This window comes from Delphinapterus leucas, chromosome 15 (assembly GCF_059928025.1).
Source record: "Delphinapterus leucas isolate spDelLeu-1000000601 "Yukka" chromosome 15, BTC_Dleu_Yukka2, whole genome shotgun sequence".
NCBI classification, from domain to species: Eukaryota; Metazoa; Chordata; class Mammalia; order Artiodactyla; family Monodontidae; genus Delphinapterus; species Delphinapterus leucas.
This window is the reverse complement of record NC_143143.1, coordinates 64,511,750-64,539,487: the sequence shown is the minus strand read 5'-3', so window position 1 is coordinate 64,539,487 and position 27,738 is coordinate 64,511,750. Positions and strand designations below refer to the sequence as shown.

Genomic DNA, 27,738 nt, shown 5'->3' with positions numbered 1-27,738 from the left:
CCAATTAAATCATGATCGCTAGAGTGGAATCTAGGGATCCGCTTTTAAGATCCTAAGACAAGCTCAAGTTTAGGCTCACTGCCCTATGCTGATAGGTCAGGGGTTCTAGAAGCGGTTGTGATTGAAAGAGGAGTCGACGAAGTGTGGGGGGTCCAGGGAAGGATCTGACGTCCGAGGAGAGATGTCCAAGGAGGGGCCTCGAAATGAAGCAGGTTGTGCATGAAGTAGGGGCTGGGGCTGGGGCTCGGGGGTGAAGGCGGAGTCTGAAGTCGAAAGAGGGGTCTGGGGTCGGAGGAAGAGTCTGAGATAGGAGGATAAGGATCTTGGAGTCCAAGGAGGGGTCTGAGGTTCGAGGAGTTTGGCATTAGAGACAGTATCTGGGGTCGACAGGAGGTTTGCAGTCAGTGAAAGGGACTGCGAGCCGAGGAAGGAGCCTGGAGTCTGAGGAGGATCCTAGCTCAAACTGGAAGGAGGAAGGGGTTTGGTCCCTGGGCTACGTAAGGTGCCCCGAGCCACTAAGGTCGCGCTTACCGCGTGCTCTCTTCCCTCCTGACCCCCGACTGCGCGACCCGGACCCGTCCTCCAGGCTCTGCATCCACACCCACACCCCAGCCTGCGCTCTCAATGCAGGCTGACAACGCTAAGCAGGCGGGGCCGAGTCAAACCCCTACGCCCTCCAGGGTCTGGGTTTGAGGCGCCCCCTCCCGGCGGTCCAGGAGCTCAGGCCCCGCCCCCCTCCCTCCTCCCCACCGTCTCCCCCGCCTCAAGCCCCAGCCCGGCCCCCGCCGCCCCACTTCCGGCAGGCGCTGCGCTGCTGGGGGCGCGGGCGAGGATGGCGGCAGAGAACGAGGCCAGTCAGGAGAGCGCCCTGGGCGCCTACTCGCCGGTGGACTACATGAGCATCACCAGCTTCCCGAGGCTGCCGGAGGACGAGCCGGCGCCCGCGGCCCCTCTGAGGAGCCGCAAGGACGAGGACGCCTTCCTGGGAGACCCAGATACCGGTGAGGCCCGCTGGCCCCGTCCCTGACCCCTGGGACGTCCCCGGTCCTCCTCCATCTACGCGAAGCATCACCTCCAGCTCCAGCTCCCTAATTCATTCCCTTCCTTCTGGACCTCTCCCTTCTCCCTTGTCTCTGTTCATTATCTGGTGGGGCTGGGGGATGCATTTCTTCCTTGGAGGCTTAGGATGCGACAAGGGAGAACGATGCTAGGGACTGCAGTAGGAGGGGTTGGGGTTACCCCCTTGGGAAGAACCAACTAATAAGGAAGGAACGTTGGCGGGGAGTTCCTAAGGAACAGCTGTGATCACCTAGAAGAGGATTTTCTCTAGTCACAGAGAACAGGATAGGAGAAACCAAGTCAGAGACTGCAGCAGGATGGATAGAAGCTAGGTCTTGAGAAGAACTTCCCCACAGCCAGGGATTGTGGGAAGGAGAGACCATGAGAAGAAGCTGAGAATCTCTTCGTGTCCCGGGAGGGGTAAAGAGAATATGATTCCCATCCATCTGCGAGTGATGGGTACTGGGAGACAGGGGGATGGACTGCATGACCTCTCAAAGTCCTTGGGGACCAGAGCACCTTCGCTGCCCTGTGGATACCTCACCCCTCCCAGAGCAGTGGATCAGGCCAGGATGTTAGTAAGGTACCCTGCCCCCTAGGAAGCAGGCTCCAGAATTTTACTGTATTCTCTTCAGCCCTCTTCAGGAACTGCAAGGGGTGGGAGTAGGGAGGGAGGAGACGGGGCTTGGGGGACACCTGGGGCTGAGAGCTCTCTGAGCATTTCTTCCCTAATGCTCTTTCTCCTGTCCATGTGGCTCAGCTCTCTGTCCTCCCCTCCATTCTTCATCCTCCATCCTCCATCCCCCATTCCCTCAACGTCACTTCCTGGCATTAGAGCCTCCTTCTACTTCACTCTCTCTTCCTCTCAGTGCCTGCACTTGAGCCCTATCCCTCACCAGCCTGGCAGATCCTGCTTCTCTTGCCCAGCCCTCTCTGGCCTGGCCCTTCTGTGGCTACTCCTAGCCTGACAGCCCCAAATTCTTTCCGCCTCCACAATTCTCCAGTCACCTGGCCCTGACCAGCAGCCCCTGCCAACCTGACTATCTTGTACCCTTCCTGGAGGGGGTTTGAGGGGAGGGTGGGGAGGCTTATGGTCATCACATGTCAAAGCCGCAGATTAAAACTTCTTTTCTGAAGGGAGTAGCCCTGGAATCAGGAGGTAGTTGGGAGAGAAGTGGGAGGATGTGTCCTGGTGGATACCAGCCTGAAACCAGGTCCTTTGTTCAGGAGCCAAGAATACCACTTATGGTCCCAGCACTGCCCTGACTCACTGTGTGACAATGGGCACACCTACCCTGACCTAGGTCTTAGTTTCCTCTTCCAGCTCAACTGGGAATGCCTATCTCTCCCAATCTAGAGATTGGAAACCCCTGATATGTTTTATCCTCCTTTCCTATGAATGTCTTAGCATTTATCAAAACCTGTGATTATTTATTTGTGCAACCTTTGATTATTCCATGTCTATAAGCCCTGTGAGGATGGGATCATGACTGTCTTGTTCACCATCCTTTCTGCACCATCGAGCACAGTGCTAAGCTTTCAATAAAAACTGTTGAAGAAATAAATGAATGAAAGAGAAGATCTCAGGATGAAAGAATGGCAAGGGAAGGGTTCTCAAACCTCAGGGAGTTCCTTGAGGAGTTAATACAGGCTCTGCCCTCAACTGTATAAAAATCCAGGAGAGACCCTGGTCACCTGAGTTTCTAGGAAGCTGCACCTTATGCCAAGTTATGCACTAAGGTTCCAAGGACCTTGCCATCCTACCTGTGTAGTCATTTCAATACCATGTCTCCCAGCACTACTTCCAAGCCCCAAGGCTCCTCTGGCCCAGCTGGACCAGCCTGCTGGCTAACATGACCCCCTGTGTTCTCAACCTGCTGGTGCCACCTGATGGTACTGCCCCATCCTCTTATGCAGGACTTTGGTTGTGCCCAGCTAGCCTCTAGCCTGCCATTCCACAGAACCAAGTGCCAGGCACCCCACAGCAGGCCTTGTGGAAAACAGAGCTAGATGGTGACCACTCCAAGACTGGCGAAAACTTTCTTTGCTCTTTTCTGAGCTCCAAGCCCATGTGTTCTTCTCTCTCCCAGACATCTGCCTCTAGATGTCCTGAAAGTCCCTCACCTTCAACATGTTCCATGCTGTACTCATCCTCTCTTCCCCATACACCTGTTCGTCCCCCAATGTCATTCTCAATTAATGACACTGCCATCCATCCAGTCCCCAAGGTAGAAGCCTAGGAGCCACCCATGATTCTCTCCCTTCTGCTCACTTCTAAATAGTGGTCAGATGCTCTCTGTCTTCCTCCTAAGTATCTTCCAAATTCCATCTCACCATCCCTGTCATCACCACTGTAGACTAAGCCACCATCCTCTCTTATCTCTATTACCCATAGGCTTCTAGCTATTCTTCCTGCTTCCTGACTCTCCCCCACCCCCTCCCAACCCAATCCATCCAGCACCCTGCATTTCTGATCATGTCACTCCCTGTTTCAAAAATCTTTAGTGATTCTCCCCTCAGAGGAGTAAGCAAGCCAGGGACCAAGTCAACTCTGTTCAGGGTTCATTTGTCATAAACCCAACTAAAACTGAGCTACATCTAAAAAGAGAATTTTATTGGGTAGTATAACTGAAAAGTTCAGGATATAGGGCTTCAGGCATAGCTGCATTGAGGTACCTGAAAAAGATTTGGATTTTCTCCATCTTTTGCTTTGCCTTCATTTTTATGGGCTTCATCTTCAGAAAACCTCCCATCTTGTGGGAGCAAGATGTCCCCAGTAGCAACAGGCTTACATCTTACCACCTTAGCAACCTAGACAAGAAAGTCTTTCTCTTTCCCAATATTTTAGCAAAAAACAAAACAAAACAGAGTTTGAAAATCATTGGTGCTGGTGCTGGTCACGTGAACGTGAACCAATCACTGTACAGAGGTGCCTGTTCTGATTGGCTAGGCCTAGGTCATATACTCACTCTGACCAGGAATGAGGGAATGAGGAAGGAGAGGGGGGATTTGGTGTTCTCTAAAAGAAAATTGAGTGGGGAATGGTGACTAAGCAGATAAAAATTAGATGCCTACTAAGCCAACTGCCTTCAGACAACTCCTGCTGTTGTCCCACAAATTCAGAACAGCCAAAATTAAACTCATCCTTTTTCTCCCAAATGACTTGTTTCTTCTGGTCCCAAACTAGCCTTTTCCCAATGTCCTGCTGTTGTCCTTACACATCAGCAAAATCAATGGTATTGCTTCCCCACCACTTACACAGTTGATATTCAGTAAATATTTTTATTGAATAAATGGAAAACAATATTCATTTATATTATATATTCATAATAAATTATTGATAGAATAAGAAGTCTTGAATATATCTAACTCTGATGGGGCCATAGCATCTTCACCTCCTGGCTCCTCATATCTGATTGGAGAAAACAGATTTAAGGACAAGTGCCTGGAAATATCAACTTGAATTAGTTTATCAACTGTAAATCAGTTTTATTTACAGACTCTGGTGCTGGTGCTGAGGGTTAGAAGCAAGCATGATCAACTGAAGGAGGCTTCCAGAAGACAAGTCTCTTTTTTTAAATAGAAATTAAAAAAAAAATTATATGTTCATGGTGAAAAAAAAGAACAGTGAGAAAATGTAAAAGTCCTCTTCTCCATTCTTATCTCCTGCAGTTTTTCCTATTTATTTAAAAATATATGTATTGATTTTAAAAAACAAAAGAAATATATGTAAGTGGTAAAAATTTCAAACAAAAAATTCTCCCACTCCATCTCATTCCCATCTTCAGTATCTTCCCCCAAAAGTAACCACCATGAAGAATTTCTAAAAATTATCTATATATGTATGTGGTTTCTTATTTATACGAAAGAGGGGAGTATGGATTATGGAGGTCCTTGAACACCAGGTTAAGGAGCTTGGATTTTTATCATTTTGGCATTGATGAACCATGATAGTATTTTAAACAGGAAAATGTAACAGTCAATTCTTAATATTATCCCACAGACTTTTAAAGGGGTTATACTCCTAGGCCATAGTAGCAAGTGTTCAAAAATATTTTGAATGAATGAACTTTTAAAAACACATTGTGAGTACAGTCACATATTAAGGTCAAGGTATCAGGCTATTTCTTTACTATTCACAAACACCCAGGACCTTTAGACCATTTAGAGACCTGGGTTCAAGGCTAATATATCCCAGAGGAGGGAGACTATGGGATGGAAGAGGGTCTCAGCCCTGGCCAGGGTGGAAAAGAAATGGAAATAACTTTGAGTGAGCACCTACAGAGTGCCTGGTATACATCACCTTTTTGAATCCTTGTACCATCCAGCCAGTTAGGGATCAGCTCCATGATTAGGATGAGGAAAGTGAGGCTCATGACTTGAAATGACTTGTCCATAGTCACCCAGCAGGTAAGTAGCTTTCAAATGTCCCCTGCCTCTACTTTTATTATCCTTAGATCCGTTCTCCAGATAGCAGCCAGAGGGATCTTTTTAAAACACAAAACAGAAGGCTTCGCATTCTTGCTTAAAATTCTCCAGTGGCCTCCTGTGGCTCTCAGGGTAAAATCCAACCTTCTCACTAAGCCCTCAAGGCCCAGCGCATCTGCCCTAGCCTCCACCTACTACTCTTTCCTTTCCCCTTGCTCACCACACCAGAGCCACCCCAACCTTGGTTATTTGTTTTCTAATGCACCAAACTTATTCCTACATTAAGGCCTTTGCACCTGCTGTTCCTTCTTTGCGGAACACTCTACACACTCACTCCTTGCTCTACATATGGCTGGCTCCTCATCCCTTAGTTCTCAGCTTAAAAGTCACCTCTGCGAGAGTCCTTGCCTGACTTCCCCAGCTAATTGCCTCCAACATGTACCATTATTCTCTATCATTTCATCCTTTTTTGTTGTTGTTGTAATTCTATTCTTTTTTTAATTGAAGTATAGTTGATTTACAATGTTGTGTTAATTACTGCTGTACAGCAAAGTGACTCAGTTATACATATATACATTCTTTTTCACATTCTTTTCCATTATGGCTTTTAAAAAATATTTATTTATTTTTGGCTGCGTTGGGTCTTCGTTGCTGCACGCGGGCTTTCTCTAGTTGCAGCGAGCGGGGGCTACTCTTTGTTGTGGTGTGCGTGCTTCTTATTGCAGTGGCTTCTCTTATTGGCGGAGCATGGGCTCTAGGCACGTGGGCTTCAGTAGTTGTGGCCCACAGTCTCAGTAGTTGTGGCTCACGGGCTCTAGAGCGCAGGCTCAGTAGTTGTGGCGCACGGGCTTAGTTGCTCCGTGGCATCCCGGCACGGGATCTTCCCGGATGAGGCTCGAACCTGTGTCCCCTGCATTGGCAGGCAGATTCTTAACCACAGCACCACCAGGGAAGTCCCTCCATTATGGCTTATCACAGGATATTGAATATAGTTCCCTGTGCTATACAGTAGGACCTTGTCATCCTTCTCTTTCTTCATAGCACCTGCCACAGCTTGTAATGATATACTCCTTTGTTTACTTGTTTATTATCTTCTTCCTCCACTGGTTTTCAAAACCCATGAGGGCAGGAACTGTTTGTTCCTTTCCCCTAGCATCTAGCATGGGACCAGACAAATAGCAGGCCCTCCATATTTGTTGAATGAATGAATGGATGGATGGATCGCGAAAACAAGGTTGGAAGACAGGGCCCCTCTGCTCAGTTTATGGAGCTGCCTCCTTGCACAGAAGGCTGGGCCCCAGCTGAGGCAAGATCTGGTTTCCAGGGAGGACCCAACCCCTGCCTCTCCAGGAAGTGTTCTCAGCCCTGGGTCCTGGGTCCCGGGCGATGTGGCCTAGGGATGGGAATCCAGCCACCCTGCTGCCCAGTTGTGGGTCCCTGTCTCTTCCAAGCGAGGACCACCCCCCACCCCCCACCGCCCTCCCTGGGGTGCATGGGGAGACGCTGAAAGGGGAGCAATGCTGTCTAGTGGAGTTTGGGGGGTGGGGGCCGAGAGAGAGGGGGACGCAGAATAGCCCCGCCTAGAGGGCGGGTAGGGCCGGGTAAGAGGTGCCCCGACCGACCCCCGCCGCCCGCAGACCCGGACTCCTTCCTGAAGTCAGCGCGGCTGCAGCGGCTGCCGTCGTCGTCGTCGGAGATGGGCAGCCAGGACGGGTCGCCGTTGCGGGAGACGCGCAAAGACCCGTTCTCCGCGGCAGCGTCCGAGTGCTCCTGCCGCCAGGACGGGCTCACGGTCATCGTCACAGCCTGCCTCACCTTTGCCACCGGTGTCACTGTGGCGCTCATCATGCAGATCTACTTCGGGGACCCCCAGGTGAGGAGGAAGAGGAGGGGGAGAGGAGAGAACCTGGGGAGGAGGGGTGAAGAAGCGCTTAAGGAGACCTTGGGAACTGAGGACTGGCTGAGTGGTGAAAGGGGGCCAGCAAATGGAAAGGGGAGAGGGCGGTGACATGGGAGAGGAAGGTCTCAAGGGAGGGCCTCCTGGGCGTGAGGCGGACAGAGCTCAAAGAAGGGAACTGATCAGGTAGGAGGCACTTGAGGTAAGGAAAGAAGACTCTTAGGGGAGAGTCAAGGGGATAAAAGGGCAGGGCCCTCATCCCCACCCTCTGTTGGAGGTTCTGGGGTTAGTGGAGGTGCCTTAGGGAGGCAGGGGGCCCCTTCTGCCCCCACCTAGTCCCCTCCCCCTTCCAGATCTTTCACCAGGGCGCTGTGGTGACCGATGCCGCCCACTGCACATCGGTGGGCATAGAGGTGCTCAGTAAACAGGGATCTTCCGTGGACGCAGCTGTGGCAGCAGCCCTGTGTTTGGGGATCGTGGCTCCTCACAGTTCTGGCCTGGGCGGGTAAGAAGCTCCCAGCTGCGGAGGTTGGGGTGCCCCAGGCCTCCTTCTTTCTCTTGGTCTGTGGGCCTCATGTGCGCTTCTCCAAGTTTGAGCAGAGGGGCAACTGGGCCCCATCTCCTTGCATTTTCTCTTTCTACACCCAATCTTACCCCTTTCTCTTTACATGGAGTCCAAGGAGGTGTTTTCAGAAGATTTTTCTTTAACTGGGAAAAGGATTTCATAAACTCTAAAGTGAGGTACACAGTTGGGGGTATACTGTCATTAATTAAGGCTGTGATACTTCAACTTTTAGCGTTTACAAATCCTTAAAACACATCCCTGTGAGTCTGATGAAAGCAATGGATCCTCTATCCTCAAAAAATACACCCCAGGGTAAGACCTCTTAAAACAGAGACTATAAACCGGCCACCCATGGGCCACACCCGGCACACAGCCTGGTTTAGTTTGCACACTTAAATTTTTAAAAATTTGGTTGCTGATGTTAAAAAATTGAGAATTTTCATAAAAATCCAGATTTCTAACATTTCTTGAACAATCAGGAGACCTAATAACATTGGGCCTACATTCTCACCCGGCTGCAGTTATCTGGAGCTGAATAGAAGCTGTTTCCCATGATGGGGCTTGTACTGTCCACTTGGCCATAGTTCCTACCACTCCCTTTTGTTTAGCTGTCCTGCTTTCCCTATTATGTTAGCTGGCAGCCCAGTTATCTCAGATGTAACCCCCATCTCAGATGGAAGCAAACCACAGAAAAGGGACAAGCTGACTAAGTCCATATCTTGGCTCCTGAAAGACCAGCCTTCCAGGCCCTACGAAAGAAATTCCACTTTTGGTTGTGTACAGTCTGTCCTTACATAATTCAGTCCTGGGAGAGGGAGAGGGACGTACCACAGAGGCAGGTGCAGGAAGCTGGCAGGGGTCCAACTGTGGTAGGAGGTGGGGGTGGAGGGGGAGCAGAACATCCCGCTCTCCCAGTCTCTGGGTTTTCCCTTGTCAGGGATTAAAGGCTCCAATAACAGGCTGGAAGAGGTCCATGGACTCTGGGTCCCCCAACCCCTTGATTTCACTCCCCACCCTGATAGGGTAGCTGAGTCTCTGAATCTCTGCTGGGGAGGGAGCTCAGACACCTGACTCCTGATGACAGACTGAGCCTTTAGCCATCAGCGTGGGGGGCTTGAGGAACAGCAGGCTAATTGTTCAGAGGAGTGGCATCTTATCATCACCCTCCCCCTTCCATGTCTCTCCTAGTGGGGGTGTGATGCTGGTACATGACATCCGACGGAATAAGAGCCACCTAATTGATTTCCGAGAGTCTGCCCCAGGGGCTCTAAGAGAAGAGGCCCTGCAGAGATCCTGGGAGACCAAGGTGGGGACCCTGGTGAGAAGGTGGGGGGTGTCTCCCTTCACTGCCCTTCTGCTAACCCAAGCATTACCTTGCTGAATATTTACTATGGAGGTGAGGGAAAGAGTTAAGCAGGATGCTCTTAGGCTCTGAGGGAGATAGGCAGCCCCCAAAATAAAATAATGAACCAGGACTTCCCTGGCGGTCCAGTGGTTAAGACTCCACGCTTCCACTGCAGGGGATGCGGGTTTGATCCCGGGTAGGGGAAAGATCCCGCATGCTGCAAGGTGCAGCCAAAATAATAATAATAATAATAATGAACCAGAAAATCTGATTGTTTGATAACAGGCAGTGCAGCACCACATTACTTCTCTGGTGACCTTGCCTATCTGGCACATAAGAAGGAAGAAAAAGAGCCACTGAGCAGTCTGAGATGTCACAAAGTAGCTGCACTATCACTCACACATCTCATTCTGAGGCTGTCATTGGTAACTTTCCTAGCCCGTGACATATTGGAACTGACATGACATAGAGGAACTGCTGGAGGCAAACCCACTATCTACTGAGAGCAAAGGAGGAAATAGAATTACTTGGGAAAATAGATATTTAGTGCAGTGGCAAAAGCCAAACACACCCCTGAATTATCACAGTTCAGAGTAATGGTGGTGTTAATGAAAAGGTTAAATGAAGGTCACTTGTCCACTGTTTTAAAAGGCAAGAGTAGGTATAATCCAATCTAGACAGGTTTCCATCTAAATTGTTATGTCTTGGCTCTTAAAAGGGTTTGCTTAATTTATAAATCCCTCAGCTATGACAGATAAAGGAGGCTTTTCTGCATTTGCTGATAGGAAGTCAGGGAGGTGGGAGGGATGCCTGCTGGGGACAGCTTGTCCCTCCTCTGGGATACTTGGCCTGTGTCTCTCCCCTGTGCCAGCCCCCATCCCTGGCTTGGGGCTCTGAGGAATTCAGCCCAGCGCCCCCCCTTCCAGTGACCTGGTCTCCTCTCTCCCTCACCTGCCCGCCTTGCCCAGCCTGGGCTCTTGGTGGGGGTTCCCGGAATGGTGAAGGGGCTACACGAAGCTCACCAGCTCTATGGCAGGTAAAGGTTCTCCCCCTGGGGACCAGGGGCCCCTGCCTGCACTCCTCCTTGGGTGGCCTTCTCCTACCTTCCTGGATTCTTCCCTTCCCAACTCCCCCCTCCTAATATCCCCTTCCCTTGCCAGGACTCTCCTTCCCAGGAACCCCCCTCCCCCCCCAGGACCCTTCTTCCTCCCCCCAGGACCTCCTCCACCCCCTGCTCTCCGGCTCCCCCAGGCTGCCATGGTCCCAAGTCCTCGCCTTCGCAGCAGCTGTGGCCCAAGATGGCTTCAACATGACCCATGATCTAGGTCAGTGGGGCCTGGGGGTGGAGGGAAAGGCATGAGTTTGATGGAGAGGGGAGAGGGAACCTCTGCGATTTAGGTCCTAAATCTTCCAGTTTGCTCCTCAGACCCCCTCCCCACACCACCCTACCTTCACTGGGAGGGATCCTCCAATGGGGAGGGGGATCTGGGATTGGCCCATATACACCACCACTACCCCCCCCCCGTAACAGTCTCCTGGGGGGCCGGAGGGCTTAGGGCCGGCCTCTCAGCCCTCATCCACCCCACCTGTTGCGTGTACAGTCCCGACACCCCCATCCCAGCCTCGTGTCCCTGCCCGCAGCCCAAGCCCTGGCTGAACAGCCGCCACCCAATGCGTCTGAGCGCTTCCGTGAGACGTTCCTGCCCTCGGGTCACCCGCCACTACCTGGCTCACTGCTGCGACGGCCTGACCTGGCGGCGGTGCTGGATGTGCTTGGCACCTATGGCCCCGCTGCCTTCTATGCCGGTGGCAACCTCACACTGGAGATGGTGGCAGAGGTGAGCGTGTGGGGCACCCCCGGCCCTGCGGCGGAAGACCCTACTGCAGAGAAGTCCTCTTCCCCCTTACTTCCCTGTCTTTGTTTCTGCATATATTTACTGCGGATTCCATTTACTTGAAATTCTAGAATAGACAAAACTAACCTCAGAATCAGATCAGTAGTTTGGGGAATTGGAGGGGTTGACTGGGATGAGGCACAAAGAACCTCCTAGGGTGATGAGAATATTTTGTCTTGATTGTGAGAGGTACCTTTGAGCTCCCCAGGGCTGGTACCAACCTGTATAGTGGCCTGTCCTGGCCCTCCCAGGCCTGGTGGAGACCCAGGATCAGCCTCAGCTTCCCTGAGCCTACAATCCCACCCTGCTCCCTGGATTTTCTAGGGACCGAGGGAGACACCATCTTCACTGATGACTCAGGACTGGGGAGGATCGACACAAGGGCTTTACCACCCAACCCCAAAGAGTCTCAGTCTGAGGCAGTAATGGGTTCTGGGAACTAGTGTTGATAGTTCGAAACCACTAACGGAAAATTATGTTCAAGATAAGGATACACAGACCAACTCAGTGATTGTCTCATCTGTACAATGCGGGTGGTTATGTCTATCTCTGCCATACAGTTGTGGGAATTAAACAGGTCCACCATTCATTTCACTTTCATGGAGAGCCTGCTCTGTGCCAGCTTCTGTGCTGGGCATTGGAGTTATGGATGTGGTGATAGATGCCTGTCTCAAACAGACATCCCTGGAAAGTCCAGCAGCGTACTGGTTTTAGATCTACTGGGTCCAGGGACTCCTTCCACATTGTAAGGACTTGTTCTGTATCTCTTTCTTTCGGTCTCACAACTCTACTTTCCTCTGTTTGAAATCACTCTGTCAGATCCTTTCCACACCTGCTCTCCAGCAGCCATCCTTCCGGCAAGCCATCCCAGAGAAAGAGCCTTTCTCATTCAAATAGTTCCAGCAAAGCCTCAAGGTTATGTCTCACAGCCCATCATAGGTCTCATGACTATTCCCAAACCAGTCACGGTAGCACAGAAAAGGAATGATCTGATTAGCCAGACCTGGGTTGCATATCGTCTCCTGGTGGTGGAGAAGGGGATGAAGGAAACTCTAACAAAGACCATCAGAGCTTTAAGAGAGAAAAACCCAAAGCTGAGTTTATTAACTTACCAGACAAAGCCAAGAAATTCAATGTGTAGGTCACTGAGGGTAGATTAGACATCACAGGCTTCAGGTACTTAAAAGTACTAAAAAAGGAGAGGATTCCTAGTGGTTATGCTAATTTAGAATTAAAAATTAGCATGCTGGATAGAATGAGCCCATCAGTTTGTACAAGATTAGATCATTGGTCAGTAAAGTGCTCAGTTATGTCCCGTAAGGGTTGTCCTACGAGGGTCATCCAGAGTTCATGGTTTTGGAGTGGTTTTAGTTAGTTACAGTGAAATGCAGAATTCAGTTTTGATATCTCCTAGGCAAGTGCTGCTGTAAGTGGAAAATCTTCCTTCTACATAGGCAGAGGGCAGTATGTGCAAAGACAGGTAGTCATGAGTTCAGGACCTGCAGGTCACTCTGGGTCGCTGTACAGAGCTCATTGGGGAATAGCAGGACGTGAAGTGGGAGAGGTAGGCAGGGGCCAGATCACAAAGGGCCTTGAATGCCAAGCTAAGGAGGTCATTCATAGATTGTATCCAGTACAATGTCTGGCACATAGTGGGTGCTTATTGTTAGTGCTTTTCCCCTTCCTTTTTCCTGGGGTACCCACAGCTGATGGGGTCCCTAAAGGCCATGATGGGAACTGCAGAAGGCACAATATTTGTAACCATTTGATCTGTGTATGATCCAAACATATACCTTAGGCTAAACCGCATGCTCACAGTGTGGTGTGTGACTCACAGTGGTGGGGGTCATTCTCTCCCCTCCAGGCTCAGCATGCAGGGGGTGTCATAACTGAGGAGGACTTCAGCAACTACAGTGCCCTCTTGGAGAAGCCTGTGTGTGGCGTGTACAGAGGTGACCTCTCCCCCAGCTCCCAGGGTCCCCACTCAGGAGAGGCCTCCCAGTCCACGGCCACATCCTTTTGGCCTAGTGGCTCCTTCCCATTTCACAAGAGAGAAACCGAAGCAATGAGCTGCCTTAACAGCCAACCGTTGAAGCAAGCCAGAGTCAGCCTACTTCTAAAGTAGTTGTGGAGTCAGTTACCCTAAATATTTAGGATATGGGGAGGGAGGTCTGGTCAAAGGCTAAGGCCTGGAATTTGGGGTTCTGGCCATAGGTTTTCTTTTTTTTTTTTAATAGATTTATTTATGTATTTATTTATTGGCTGCATTCGGTCTTCCATTGCTGTGTGCGGGCTTTCTCTAGTTGCAGCGAGCGGAGGCTACTCTTCGTTGCGGTGCAAGGGCCTCTCATTGTGGTGGCTTCTCTTGTTGCGGAGCACAGGTTCCAGGCGTGCAGGCTTCAGCAGTTGTGGCTCGCGGGCTCCAGAGCGCAGGCTTAGTAGCTGTGGCGCATGGGCCTAGTTGCTCCGCGGCATGTGGGATCCCGGACCAGGGCTCGAACCCATGTCCCCTGCATTGGCAGGCGGACTCTCAACCACTGTACCACCAGGGAAGCCCCATAGGTGTTCTTGATTCAGGGTCTGTGTTGCCTCAGCCCGCTCCCCAGCCCCACACTCACTGCCCTATGCTTCCTAAGAAGAGTCCATAAGACCAAAATCCATCTTAGCTTCAGGTTAGAACAAACCCTTCAAGACAGTCAGAGACCTGGCCCCTCATTGTGCCAAAAGGAAACTGAGGCCCAGGGGAGGAATGGAACTTAACCTGCCAAACTCAAAACCGGTGAGGAACCCAGAAAGCCAAGCATTATGACATGGGTAGACTCCATGTTTGCAAACCCAAAGTGGTAGGTTCCTGAGTCCCTCAGAAGGTTCTCAGGCTTTCTCCCCTCGAGGAGGCCCAGATAACCTCAGGCTCCAGGAGAGGCTGCCTCTGCATTCAGGTTTCCAGGCCTCAATCTCTTAAGCCTGATTCTTCTACCAGAAGTGGTGTTATACTGAGCAGAGGAAGAGCATAGCTTTGGAGCCAGGAAGACCTGGGTTTGAGTACCAGCTGTGCCATTCACCTTGAACAAGCCACTTCCCACTCAGAGCCTTGTTTCCCTCCTTAAAATGGAGATAATAATAGTGCCTACTGCTCAGGGTGCCCATGAGGAGGTGATGAGATGATGTTGGAAGTTATCCTGATCAGAACGGGTACTGAATGTGTAGTACTTGATTTCCATTTGCCCTCCGCAGCCTGGGTTGTCTTGGCAATGTCAGTACCTTGAGTACTCTAGGCTCCCCTTACCTCTTGTAACTTTGGACCAGCTTGCCTCTTTGTACCTCAGTTTCCTTACCTGTAAAATGGGAATGATAACAGTACCCGTTATGAGGATTAAATGAGTTAATTAGTTAACGTAACTATCATGTGTCAAATATTATTATTGTTCCTTTGATGTCCAAACATCCAATAACAGGGGCCTCAAATAGAAAGAGAAGTTTGCTGTTTCCAGGAAGTTTCAGGGGTGGGACCAGCAGGAGCCCCGAATAATATCCTGGCCTAAGGGAGGAGCTGAAAGGAGACACATGGTGGACCAGGACACTGGACATCTGGACACCTGTCCCTGCTCTGCCAATGGACTGCAGTGTGACTCTGGGCAAATCACAGTTTTCTTGAGCCTTAGTTTCCTCATATGGACGAGGAAACTAAAGACAAGTGTTCTGGGTTGGAGTCCTGGCCCTGCCCTTGACTTGCCGTGTGAACTTGGGTGGGTCCCTTTGCCTCCCAGTGTAGTTTTCCTACCTGATGAGGGGGTTCAGTGCAGTGGTTTCAGTCTGTGTGATGGAGGGATGTGCAGATGCCTTGACCTCTCTCCTGCCGTCGGTAATTTCCTGTCCTTTCAGGCCACCTGGTTCTCAGTCCCCGACCCCCACACACAGGCCCTGCCCTCATCAGTGCTCTCAACATCCTCGAGGGCTTCAACCTCACCAGCCTGGTATCCCGGGAACAGGCCCTTCACTGGGTGGCAGAGGTAAGGCTGACCTCCTCCACTCCACCCTGGGCCTGGGGACACTAAGAGTTGGGGGATGGGGTAGTGCCAGAAGGCCTGACTAAATCACCTCCAAGTTTTCTCACACAGCACCTGGTGTGGGTGCCGGGAGGGGCTTGGCAACCTCTTGCACACTCCTGCTCTGTTTTCAGACCCTGAAGATCGCATTAGCTCTGGCCAGCAGACTGGGAGATCCCGTCTACGATTCTACCATCACTGAGAGCATGGATGACATGCTCAGGTGGGTCCTGAGGGGCAGGACCCTGGGTACTGCAGAGGCAGTGGCAGGTGTGGGGAAAGAATCAGGTGAAAAGCAGCTGGTGGAGCAATAAGGCCTGAAGGCCCAAGTCAATTTCAGCTCAACCCCAACTCACAGTGTGACACTAGTTGCCTCACCTTGCGCCTTAGTTTCCGCATCTGTACAACAAGGTGGTCTGCTTTATATAGCTCTCAAATTTTTTTGACCCTAGCAGGCACCTATATGGACCCATCTGTTCCCCCTTTTGAGTAGAAAAAGAAAGCCTAATAACAATGAAAAGAGCCCCCAAGCAAATACTAGAGGTGGTGGGGATTTTGATTCAAATGTACTTACATCAGCAGCATCACATAGTAAGATTGTGGGCTCTAGTCGGACTGTCTCAGTTCAAATCCCAGCCTCACCGTCCACTAGCTGTGCAGCCTTGGGCAAGTCATTTAAACTCTCTAAGTCTCAGTTTCTACAAGGGCCTGCCATTAACAGTGCCAGCCTCATGAGGTTGTGGTGCGGACTAAACAAGATCATACGTGCAAAGCACTTAGCAAGTTGTCTGGCACGTAATAAATATTCAACAAATATCATTGTTATTCTCAATTGGCAATAGAGGTAAGATTGATTACTATTTAGCTGCTACTATAACTGACTTAAAGGCTAGCTAAAGGAAAAATCAGAAGCCAAAAATATAGTTCATATAAATTTATACTGATACTCAAACAACCCTCTGTGAATTAAATTGCAAATGATGAGACTAAATGAACAGCTAATAATTAAAAAGCAGAAACAGCAGCAACCAAAAACGAAAACCAGCTCAAGGCCACAAGGATAAAGCCTAAAAACCAAGCCTCCCCGCTGCCTGCCCCCAAACCACTTGAAACAAAACCCTCTGTGCCCTGTGTGTGGCCACTAGCCCTCGTGGGTGAAAACTGAATGGACGTCCTCAGTAATCCTTGGTGACTTGTCATTCTCTAGTCAGTTAGAATAACTAACTAACCATTATCAGGTAAAAAACCCTCAGTTGAACTTTAAAAATAGAAAATTTCATGTTTTCAAGATCAATGCATATTTAGCTCTAAAACACGAACACTTATGTTAAATTAATTTAACTAATTTATCCAATAAATAGTTATTGCTGTGCCAAGTCCTCCTGTGCCTTGAAGAAAAAATTCTAATAGCAAGTAAAGGTCCCTGTATACAAAACCCTCCTCTAGCTAAACTCTTAATAAAACTTTAGTTCTGGACTACAAACCCTAGGTTAAATGAATTCAGTTTGTTCATTCAAAACAAATATTTTCTGAGCATCCCCTGTGTTCCAGGTACTTTCATAGAAAGGATTCAATAAATATAGTCAAGTAACTAAAAGACTTGACTTAAACATGAAATAAATTCAACATTGCCTCTAGAAGAAAACCTGAATAACACCTAAGTAAATTCATTCAGTTCAACAACTATTTCCTGTTTATTCCCTATATGCTAGGAATAAATGAGCCTCTGCTCTCATAGACCTAACAGTTCAGTGGGGGGAGGCAGATGTTAATCAAATGATTGCACAAACAGACAGCACAAAGTGTGGTAGGTGGGGTGTAATGAGAGCCTATTGTGTGTTCATCTCCTACCTCTTGTCTTTTCAGCAAAGTGGAGGCTGCCTACTTCCGGGGCCAGATCAATGACTCCCAGACAGCCCCTGTCCCGCTCCTGCCCATCTATGAGCTAAATGGGGCTCCCACGGCTGCCCAGGTGCTGATCATGGGCCCTGACGACTTCATTGTAGCCATGGTCAGGTATGCCAGCTCAGACTCAGAACCTGGCACAAGAGATCATCTGGACCAGGAAGGAGGTGGGGGGGGGGTGGGAGTGAGGGCAGGCGCAGGGCTCACCTGGCCCTAACCTCGGCCCCCAGCTCCCTGAACCGGCCCTTTGGCAGCGGCCTCATCACCCCCTCGGGGATCCTGCTCAACAGCCAGATGCTGGACTTCTCTTGGCCTAACAGGACTGCTAACCACCCTGCGCCTAGCCTGGTAGGGCCTTGCTTTCCTCCTCCCCTGGGGACCCTGAGGCTAGGTAGAAGATGCAGTAGTATAACTGCTCCTCCCTCCCCACTTCTTCTATGAAATTATATTATAAAGAAAAACAGCCTAAACAAGGTGTCCACTTCATCCCCAGCCCAAGTCCAGGGCTTGGAGCCTGTTGGGTGCAAAGAAACCTCGTCCCATTCTGCTACCGTCTCACTGTGTGACACAGGGAAGGTCTTCCCCCCTCTCTGGTCCTCAGTTTCTTCACCTACTTTACAGTGAGGATATTGGCCCCCTTTTGATGCTTTGGGTACTTTTCAGCATTAGTAGCTTATGACTGTGTGATGCTGAGCACTATAGGGGCACTGAAGAGGGACCCAAGAAGAAAGGAGATGTGAATTATTGTCTGTTGTGAGAGCAGCATTCTTAACTCCCTGCAGGCTGGGACCCCAGCAAGACAAAGACAGATAGAGATGACCAGGGTGGGGATTATTCTGTTCTTTCTCATAGTCATCTTTCTTGGCTTGATCCCTCTCCTGCCACCCATGGTAGCCCCATAGCAGCCCCTTAGCTCAGTGGGCCCATTATCTACCTCAGTTATCCAGGGACCCTGCCCATTTCACAAACAGCAGACTGTGGCCTGGGGATGGGCCAGTCCCCATGAAGACTGCGCCTGTGGAAGATTCAGGAGAGAGAGATGTTGGAAGAATGGTGGAGTAGCCCTTTCCTGTCTTGTCCCGCCTCTTATTCCCCTGTGGTCTCGGTCCTCTGACAACAGGAGAACTCGGTGCAGCCAGGGAAGCGGCCACTGTCTTTCCTGCTGCCCACTGTGGTCCGGCCAGCAGAAGGACTCTGTGGGACCTACCTTGCTCTGGGGGCCAATGGAGCTGCCCGGGGCCTCAGCGGCCTGACCCAGGTGAGTTTTCCCCCATGATGGGCCTTTTGTGGCCAGGAGGCAAGCTGTGACCTGGGCTGCAGATGCCCCTCATGTCTCTGACTTGTCCTCATCTCCTACTCACGCAGCAAACATGGGCTGAGGCTGCTTTGTGCCAGGCCCATCCTGAGCACTGGGGACGTGAACTACATTGTTCTTAGCAAAAATGGAGCCCTGAATCACCATGTCTTCTCAGGTTGCAGGGAAATCACAGGACCAGTAGAATTGAGAGGTGATAGAACATCTGGGCTGCCTGGGTTCTGTCAATCTCTAGTCCCATCATGCCTCTAGTCAACATCTGAATAACAAGCAGCCTTCTTTAGGGTCTGCTTTTGAAAGGAAGGGCCTGCTACCTTCTAAAACACCTCACAACAGTTCCACGAATGTCTTGAGCATCTGATATATGTGTCAGGCCCGTACTTTGGCAGATGGTGAGTTAACAAACCTGAGCTTTGGAATCAGACACCTCTGGGTCCCTGCCAATTTCCAGCTGTGTGGTGTTGGGGAATTCACTTAACCTCTCTGAACCTCAGTCTTCTCATCTGTAAAATGAAGATAATAACAAATAGCTAACATTTATGGAGATTTTACTAAGTGCCAGGCACAGTGTTACATGTGGTAACCCTTTTAAGCTTCCCAACTTTGGGAGGAATCCTTACTTCTATTTCATAGATGAGGAAACTGAGACCCAGAGAAGTTAAGAAGTTAGGTTCAGTTTAGTAAGAATGGGCAGACAGTTTGGTTACAGAGCCTACCCATACTTCCAGCCACTAAGCTGAAAGTACCCACATTGTGCCCTAGACCAGCCCCAGCTATTAGCCCTCTCCTGGCCAAGAGGAAGGGAGGAGAGCCTTGGGTTGTATTAAAGGAGACTGGGTGCTAGTGATGCCTCTTCCCTAGCTCTCTCCAAACTCTGCAATGAATGGCTTTTTTTCTCTGGCCCGTGGTTTCCCCTCTGTAAAATAGAGACAGTCATCACGGGCCTGCCTGTTTTCTGGGGCTGTTGAGAAACTCAGATGACATCCCTGGTGTAAGTGTTCAAAAGACTAAGGAGTCTGGACCAGGGACGAAGGCTGTGGATTCCTGAACCCACACCTCTGGGACAGCCCTGACTTCTGCCCCTTGGCTGCCTACAGGTCCTGCTGAATGTCCTGACTTTGAACCGGAACCTGAGTGACAGCCTGGCCCGTGGCCGCCTGCACCCCGACCTGCAGACCAACCTCCTGCAGGTGGACAGTGAGTGAAGAGCAAAGGTCCCCATGGGGTGGGCACAGGGCAGGGTGGAGAAAGGGGCTCCTCCCAAGGGTGCCCCTGCCTCTCCCAGCACCAACTCCGTGCCAGTGAAAGTTTGGTTTCTTTTAACCAACTCCTACTGGAACAGTGGAAGATCTGCGGATTGGAACCTGTCCTGCCATTTCCTGGCTGTGGCCTTGGGAAATTCACGTCTCCACTCTGAGCCTCGGTTTTCTCACTTGTAAAATAAGATATAGTTGTTCATTTTGCAAACCATTCGTTCAACAGTTTGTATTGAATACCTACTGTGTGCCAGGCATTATCCTAGGTGCTAGGGATACTGCATTTATAGGCAGACAGGAAAAGAAATAAAGAAATATAAAAAAGCAAAACAAATGCTCTGCAGAGCATTAAAGCAGGATGATGTATATGACTAACTCGATGACTGGGGAAGCGTTCTCTTTGGTGACATTTAAGCTGAGATCTGGAGAGTGAGAGAGAGCCCACCAAGCAGAGAACTGTGGCAGGCTTTGTAGGCCAAGGGAACAAATGCAAAGAACTCACTGCAGGAATGGGCTTGGTGGTTTAGGAGTAGAAAGGAAACCAGGGTGAGTGAGGGTAAGATCAGATCAGAAAGCAGGCAGGGGTCAGGTCATAGACCTTACAGATTATGGTGAGGAGATAGACTTTCCTCTAAAAAGGACGGGTGCTTAATTTTGGACACAGCTTAATTTCATAACTGGGAAAGTATGTGCACCTTTGAGGAGTTTTTATTAGAACAATGTATTATGCTAGTCCAAAGGGGATACAAAATTGCATGAGACATGGTCCTTGCTTATTCGGTCTCCCCATTTTACAGATAAAGAAACTGATGTTCACAGAGGTTATAAACTAGTCAAAGACAAACCAATAAATGGCAGAATTGATATCAGATACATACCTGGTTGATACCAAAGACTCAGTTCTTTACCGCATGGCTCTTGATACCTCCTGGACTGAAGCATGGTAGAAGCCACAGACCTAATCCCTCAGTAGTCACACCCTGTGGTTGCTCAGTGACACTTGGATCCCGGCTGATGGGTGATGAGGCCAAGTCCTTGAAAATGAATATTGCTCAACTAACATCTTCAGGTCTCTGTAGAATGTAAGGCTCTGTGCTCAGTTACTGTGGGGGTGAGGGTGCTCATCCCAGCCCTCCCTTGAAGGGCACACAGTCTAAGACAGGCTATGACGAGCGGAGGCTTGGTGAAAGGAAAGTTCACCCACCTGAGGGCTCCGGGAGGCTTAATGGAAGAGGTGACAACTGGCTGGACCTTGATATATGAGCAGGAATTTGGCATGTGGAGGTAAAGAACACTCTGGACGGGGTCGGGTTGTTAAGGGGAACAGCTTGGGCAAAGCCAGAAAAAATGGCTCAGAGAACAGCCAGGGGGCCAGCTGGACTAGAGACGTTGTTTCCCAAACTTCAGAATTTATCCAGTACCTTCATGACTTTTGACAGATTTGCACACCATCTAAAGCATTATTTACATAATGTGTGTCTACAAATGGATTTCCTTTTTAACCTGAATGTATTTTAAAACTAAACCTTATATCATAATCACAAATGGAAAAATGGCATCATTTGCCTCAAATAGATGATAAACAGCTACAAAAAAATCAAATGTTTCTAGGTTTTTGTTAGACATTTTTGCCCATAGAATGTTCTGAGGTCTGCTCTCTCTTTTAAAGGAGATTAGAATGTTGGGGACCAGACTGGAACGTAGTCCTTTCTATTATCAAAAGGATTGAAAGTGAACCACAAAGGGAATATATTTCCAACTTGGTGATGTAATGCTGTTTAATGCTGTTTAATGTGTGTCTTTATCTCAAGAACTACCCCAAATCATCCCATTTGGGGAAGTAAGAAGATCAGATTTTTGCTGAGGAGCATTGGGAGGTGAGGTTACAGGGCTTACCATGGAGGTTCATGTTAAGAAGTATGGACTTCATCTAGTTGAGCATGGGAGGGATATGACACGATTTGTTTTATGTAGGGGAGGTGGATTGAAGGGAGGAGAACTTAAGTCAGAGAAACACAAGAAGAAACTGGGATAATGGTCCAGGCAAGAGATGATGAAGACCTGAACTTATGCGAGAGAGTGGGGATTTGTTCATTTATCTAGAAAACACTTGTTTAACATTTACTGTGTCCTCACCCTGTTCTAGGCACTGGGACTCAATAGTGAACAAGACAGCATTTTTGCCTTCAAAAACTTACATTCTAGTGGAGAGAGACACAGTAAATAAATAAACAAGATGCAGGTAGCAGCAAGTACTTTGAAAGAAAATAAAGCAAGGTAAAGATGACAGGGGCTGCTATTTTAGATAGTGGCCAAGGAAGTTCTTGAAGACTGGAATGAAGTAAGGGAGCCAGTTTTGTGATTATCTAGTAGGAGAGCATTCTAGGCAGAGAGAACAGCAAGTGCAAAGGCCCTGAGGTAGGAGCATGTTTGGCCTACTTGAGGGACAGCAAGGAGGCTAGAGCAGAGTTAAGCAAGGGAGAGAGTAGAAGGAAATGAGGAGAGGAGTTTAGAGGGTTACAAGTTTCCAGATGATTTGGGGCATTAGAGGCCTTGGTAAGGACTTTGGATTTTATTCTAAGAGTCATCAAAGTTGTTGGAAGGTTTTGAGCAGGGCAAGTGACACGGGCTGACTAATGGCTGCTGTAAGGAAGCAGGACTGGAAGCAGAAAGACCCGTTAGTGGGCTATGTGGTAATCCTGGCAAGTAATGATGGCAGCTTGGCCTAGGCAGGTGGAATGAAGACCCCCAAAGCCAAGCCCTTTTTCCAATATTAAGAATGACTATACATTATCAATCACTTACTATATGCAAGGCTCTGAGCTTTGTGCATTGTGTGCCTTGTCTTCTTTAATCCCTGCAACAACTTTATGTGGTAGGTTCTCAGGTAATACCCATTTTATTATACATGATGAGACTGAGGCTCAGAGTACTAAAGCAATTTGCCCAAGGTCATACAGCTCCTTAGTAGGGCATCCAGGACCAGGACTCAGGTCTGACCGTCAGACTCCTGAGCCAGTGTTCTAAACTCTCTGAATGTGTATATGTTGGGGAATGGTTTTCAGGTGAGTTCACAGAGGAAGAGATTGAGTTCCTGGAAGCCAGGGGTCACCACGTGGAGAAGGTAGATGTCTTGTCCTGGGTCCATGGCAGCCGGAGGACCAACAACTTCATCATCGGTGTGAAGGACCCTCGGAGCCCAGATGCAGCCGGAGCTACCATCCTGTAGAGCAGCAGGGTGGGGCGGGGGTCTCTTCTCCCCGCCTTTGCATGTTTCTAGAGTCCCTCCTTCTCCCAGGTTTGGTCTCAGAGGGACCCCAGGGATGCCCCATATCAGGGGCCAGAGGGGATGCTTAGCAAACCCTATCTCAGAGTAACTGGAAAATTCTCCATCTGGAGGCCTGTGGTGGTGGCAGTGGTGGTGAGTGTCAGTGTCCACGACCAGGCAGGCAGGACCTTGAGGAGTCAGACTATCTGTCTGTCTGTCTCCTTTCCCTTAGCCATGCAGGCTCTGAGCTTAGGGCTGTGCTTGCAAACCCTTCTCAAGGGTCCTTGCCACCCCAGCATCTCCAGTTGGGCCTGACCTGGCCTTGTTTTCCAGCTCCCTTCTCCTGTCCCCAGCCTCATTTCTTAAATGACTAGGATTTTTTTAAATGGACCATCCTAGGGAGGGGGCGCTCCTCTCCTCCTCCCATCAGGTTGATTTGGGGGCCTTTCATCTGGGGTGGGCCCAAGGTGTGGGGTAGGGGTGGGGGTGGGGACCAGCTCAGGGGCTTCCATTTGCAAAGGGGAATTAAAGAAAGAATATTGCTTAACCATGGCTCTGACCTGATTTATGTTTGGCTGTGTTGGGAGTGGGAGTGAGAGAGGAGACCTTGGCTCACCTTGTCCCAGTAGCCCTGACTCCAGGGCAAGCTGGAGTCAACTTTGTGGGGGTTGTAACAATATCTGCTGTCCATCAAAGACTTGCACTAATAAAAATAATTACAATTATAGATAGAATCTATTGAACACTTAATGTGTACCAGGCTCTATGCTAAATGCTTTATGTAGATAATATTAATTACATTATAAATCTTCATTACAGACTTTATGAGGTTGGTACTAATATTATTCCCATTTTACAGATGGGACACTGGCAAAAAAGATTAAGGAGCTTGTCTAATGTTCCTCATGTATTAAGTGGAAGAATTGGGATTCAATCTCAGGATGTTGAACCCCTAATCTATGCTCTTAACCATTTGCACATCTACTAGGTAAAATATTTGTTATAAAGTATACTTTATACAGTATATATCAGACAATAAGTACCTTTTACAAATTATATCGTTCATGCATGAATGTACCTATCCATTATATTACAGGTACTTTGTTAGGCACTGGAGATTCAGGATTGAAAAAGACAGACAGTTTTTTTTATGGATTTGCAGTCTATAGGGAGTCAAACATTAAATAAATAAGGGCACAGATAATTAGGATAATTGCCATCATGATAAACTCTATGAGGAATGCTATGAGAATGTATAACAGGAAAGGTAATCTAGTTCAGTTGTGGGGTGGGATCAGCAAAGGCTTCCCCAAGGTAATGAAGAGATGAGTAATACTGACAGAAAAGGATTAGATGTGGGGTGTGGGAGTGTCATTTTAGGCAAAGGGAACAGTGTGTGTAAAGGTCCCATGGTGAAGAGGAGAAAGAATGCCAGTGTATTCTTCCTAGAGCAGGGGTCAGTCAACAGACTTTTTCTGCAAAGGGCCAGATATGAATATTTCAGTCTTTCAAGCCATATGGTCCTTGTAGTAACTACTCAACTTTGCTGTTGTAGTGCAAAAGCAGGCATAGACATGTAACCAGATGGCTGTGGCTGTATTCCCATAAAACTTTATTTTACAAAAACAGGGTCCAATTTGGCTTAAGGGCACTAGTTTGCCAACCCCTATTCTAGAGCATACTAAGAGAATGATGGTATGTGATGAAACTGATGAGGTAGGTACAACATTCTTATGAGGCTGATATTAATTTCTCCATTTTATGGATGTGGAAATTGTGGTTCAGAGACATGAAGTAAGTTGTCCAAGGTCACCCAGCTGATAGTTGGTAGATCCACGATATAAAAGCACTCTGTTTGACTCCAAAGATCATGTCCCTCTCTTCTTTGAAAAAAAAACTATTACTTTATCTGATTACAGATGTAACCATCATTCAAATATCAGACATTTCATAAGTATATAATAGAGATGATCCATGCCTTCAAAATCTCAACTTTTCAAAAAACCTCATGGGCAATAATTTAGTATGTATTCCTCCAACTACTTTTTTCTGTAGATATAACATATATTATCATTCTATTTAAAAGTAAAAATGGGATTACATTGGTCACAGTGTCTACAACATCCATTTTTTTTTTACTTACCAGTATAACATGGACATTTTTCCATGTCAATATCAAGATACATGGATTTACCTAATTATTTATAACAATGCATCCATAGGTCATTAAACAGTTTAACCAGTTTCCTATTGATGGATATTTGGGTGGTTTCCAATGTAACTTTGAATATCCTTGCCTGATATCTTTAGGTGCTTGAGTAACACCTGTGGTCATACCAACTCTCCTATGCTGTCTTTCAAGTGATGTTATAGGACCTTCCACGCAGCAGGCTTTTGGGGTATCTTGGGGTCATTTTACTTCTTAAATATATAAATAGGGCTTCCCTGGTGGCGCAGTGGTTGAGAGTCCGCCTGCCGATGCAGGGGACATGGGTTCGTGCCCCGGTCCGGGAAGATCCCACATGCCGCAGAGTGGCTGGGCCCGTGAGCCATGGCCGCTGAGCCTGCGTGTCCGGAGCCTGTGCTCCGCAACGGGAGAGGCCACAACAGTGAGAGGCCCGTGTACCGCCAAAAAAAAAAAAAAAAATATATATATATATATATATATATATATATAATGACAGGACAGCTTTGAATAAAAGATTTGTTCAGTGGAACAATTCTTGTATATCAAAGCAAAATTCTGATATCTCGGAAAACCTGTTTCTCACTCAGTATATGAAATATCATATTTTATTCCACGAATATTTTCTTAAGTGTCTACTCTGTGCCGTGCACTGCCTGATGCACTGGGAATGCTGATGAACAAGACAGACAAGGTCCTTGTTCACCTGGACATTATATTCTTAATTACTTTTTTTTTTTTTTTTTTTTTTTTTTGCCGTACGCTGGCCTCTCACTGTTGTGGCCTCTCCCGTTGTGCAGCGCAGGCTCAGCGGCCATGGCTCACGGGCGCAGCCGCCCCGCGGCATGTGGGATCTTCCCGGACCGGGGCACGAACCCGTGTCCCCTGCATCGGCAGGCGGACTCTCAACCACTGCGCCACCAGGGAAGCCCTCTTAATTACTTTTACTTTATTCAGGTTGTACTATCTTGATCTACCGTAGAAAATATAAATTTACCTCATATTGAGAAGCTAACTTTAGCTGACTATGAAATAAGGAGATAATAAGCTTAGAAATTTAAAGAGTTTTTATGACACATCTCTCACACCTCAAATAACTCCAGGATATACCTGTTTGCTTCTTAAGTTGGATGTTTTTGGTATTTCCTTCATATTTTAGTTAAGATATGAAGCTTCCTAATTTCAAAACTTACTACACTACAAAGTTATAGGAATCAAAACACTGTGGTACTGGCAGGAGGATGAACATATCAGTGGAATAGAATTGAGCATTCAGAAACCTATCTATGATCAATTGATTCTTCACAAGGGTGCCAAGATCATTCAATGGAGAAAGAATAGTCTCTTCAGCAAACTATGCTAATACAACTAAATATTCACATACGAAAGAATGAAGTTTGACCCTTAACTCATACCACATACAAAAAGTAACTCATAATGGATCGAAGGCCTAAATGTAAGACTGAAGACTATAGAGCTCTTAGAAAGAAACACTGAAGTAAATCCTCATGATTTTGGATTTGGCAATGGTTTCTTATATATGACACCAAAAACACAAACAACAAAAGAAAAAAATAGATAAACTAACTGCATCAAAATTTAAAATTTTTGTGTATCAAAGGACACTGTCAAGAGAGTGAAAAGACAACCCCAAAAATGAGAAAAATGTTTGCAGCCAAATACCTGATAAGGGTCTAGTACCCCAAATAAATAAAGAACACTTACCGTTAAAAGATGGGCAAAGGACTTGAAAAGACATTTCTCCAAAGAAGATATACAAATGTCCATCAACAAATGAAATGATAAACAAAATGTGGTATATTCATACAATGAAATATTATTCAGCCATTAAAAGGAATGAAATACTGATATGTGCTACAACATGGATGAAACTTGAAAACATTATGCTAAGTGAAAGACGCCAGACACAAAAGGTCATGTATTGTATGGAGTATCTAGCATAGGCAAATATATAGAGACAGAAGGCAAATTAATGATTGCTTATGGATGGGAAAATGGGGGATTGGGAGGAGGGCAATATCTAGATATCTAAGGCTTTCTTTTTGATGATGAAAATGTTCTAAAAATTTGACTGTGTTGATGGTTGGACCTATCTGGTTGTGACTATACTAAAAACCATTGAACTGTACACTTTAAATTAGTGAATTGTATAGTATGTGAATTGTATCTCAAAAAAGCTGTTTAAGAAAGACAAAGAATATGTCAATATCAACTACAGCTGAACACATGCAAACTCTAAAACCCAGCAATCCTAGCCCTAGGTATATACCTAGCAGAAAATTATACACGTTTACCCAAAGACATGGGCAAGAATGTTCATAACAGTACTACTAAAAATAGAACTAGGGGGCTTCCCTGGTGGCGCAGTGGTTGAGAGTCCACCTGCCGATGCAGGGGACACGGGTTCGTGCCCCGGTCCGGGAAGATCCCACATGCCGCAAAGCGGCTAGGCCCGTGAGCCACGGCCACTGGGCCTGCGCGTCCGGAGCCTGTGCTCCGCAACGGGAGAGGCCACAACAGTGAGAGGCCCGTGTACCGCAAAAAAAAAAAAAA

At 47.9% G+C, this 27,738-nt stretch overlaps 1 protein-coding gene across 4 annotated transcripts; it reads left to right on the top strand.

The window, feature by feature from the left end:
• The first annotated feature begins 792 nt into the window (after window positions 1-792).
• GGT7 (gamma-glutamyltransferase 7) lies at window positions 793-23,461 on the top strand. 4 transcript variants are annotated; one of them, XM_022592604.3, is made up of 15 exons: window positions 793-1,001; window positions 7,125-7,360; window positions 7,738-7,889; window positions 9,138-9,255; window positions 10,263-10,330; window positions 10,546-10,619; window positions 10,936-11,132; window positions 13,054-13,141; window positions 15,072-15,199; window positions 15,370-15,458; window positions 17,102-17,251; window positions 17,371-17,488; window positions 18,261-18,398; window positions 19,553-19,645; window positions 22,777-23,461. In XM_022592604.3, the coding sequence occupies exons 1-15, from the start codon at window positions 833-835 to the stop codon at window positions 22,837-22,839; spliced, it is 1,881 nt and encodes a 626-aa protein (XP_022448312.1). In that variant the 5' UTR covers window positions 793-832; the 3' UTR covers window positions 22,840-23,461. The 4 variants fall into 4 exon arrangements, with proteins under 4 accessions (XP_022448312.1, XP_022448308.1, XP_022448309.1 ...); XM_022592600.2 differs by having other exon boundaries at window positions 796-1,001; window positions 10,166-10,330; window positions 10,490-10,619; window positions 19,553-19,652; XM_022592601.3 differs by having other exon boundaries at window positions 799-1,001; window positions 9,138-9,267; window positions 19,553-19,652.
• The last annotated feature ends 4,277 nt before the right edge of the window (window positions 23,462-27,738 follow it).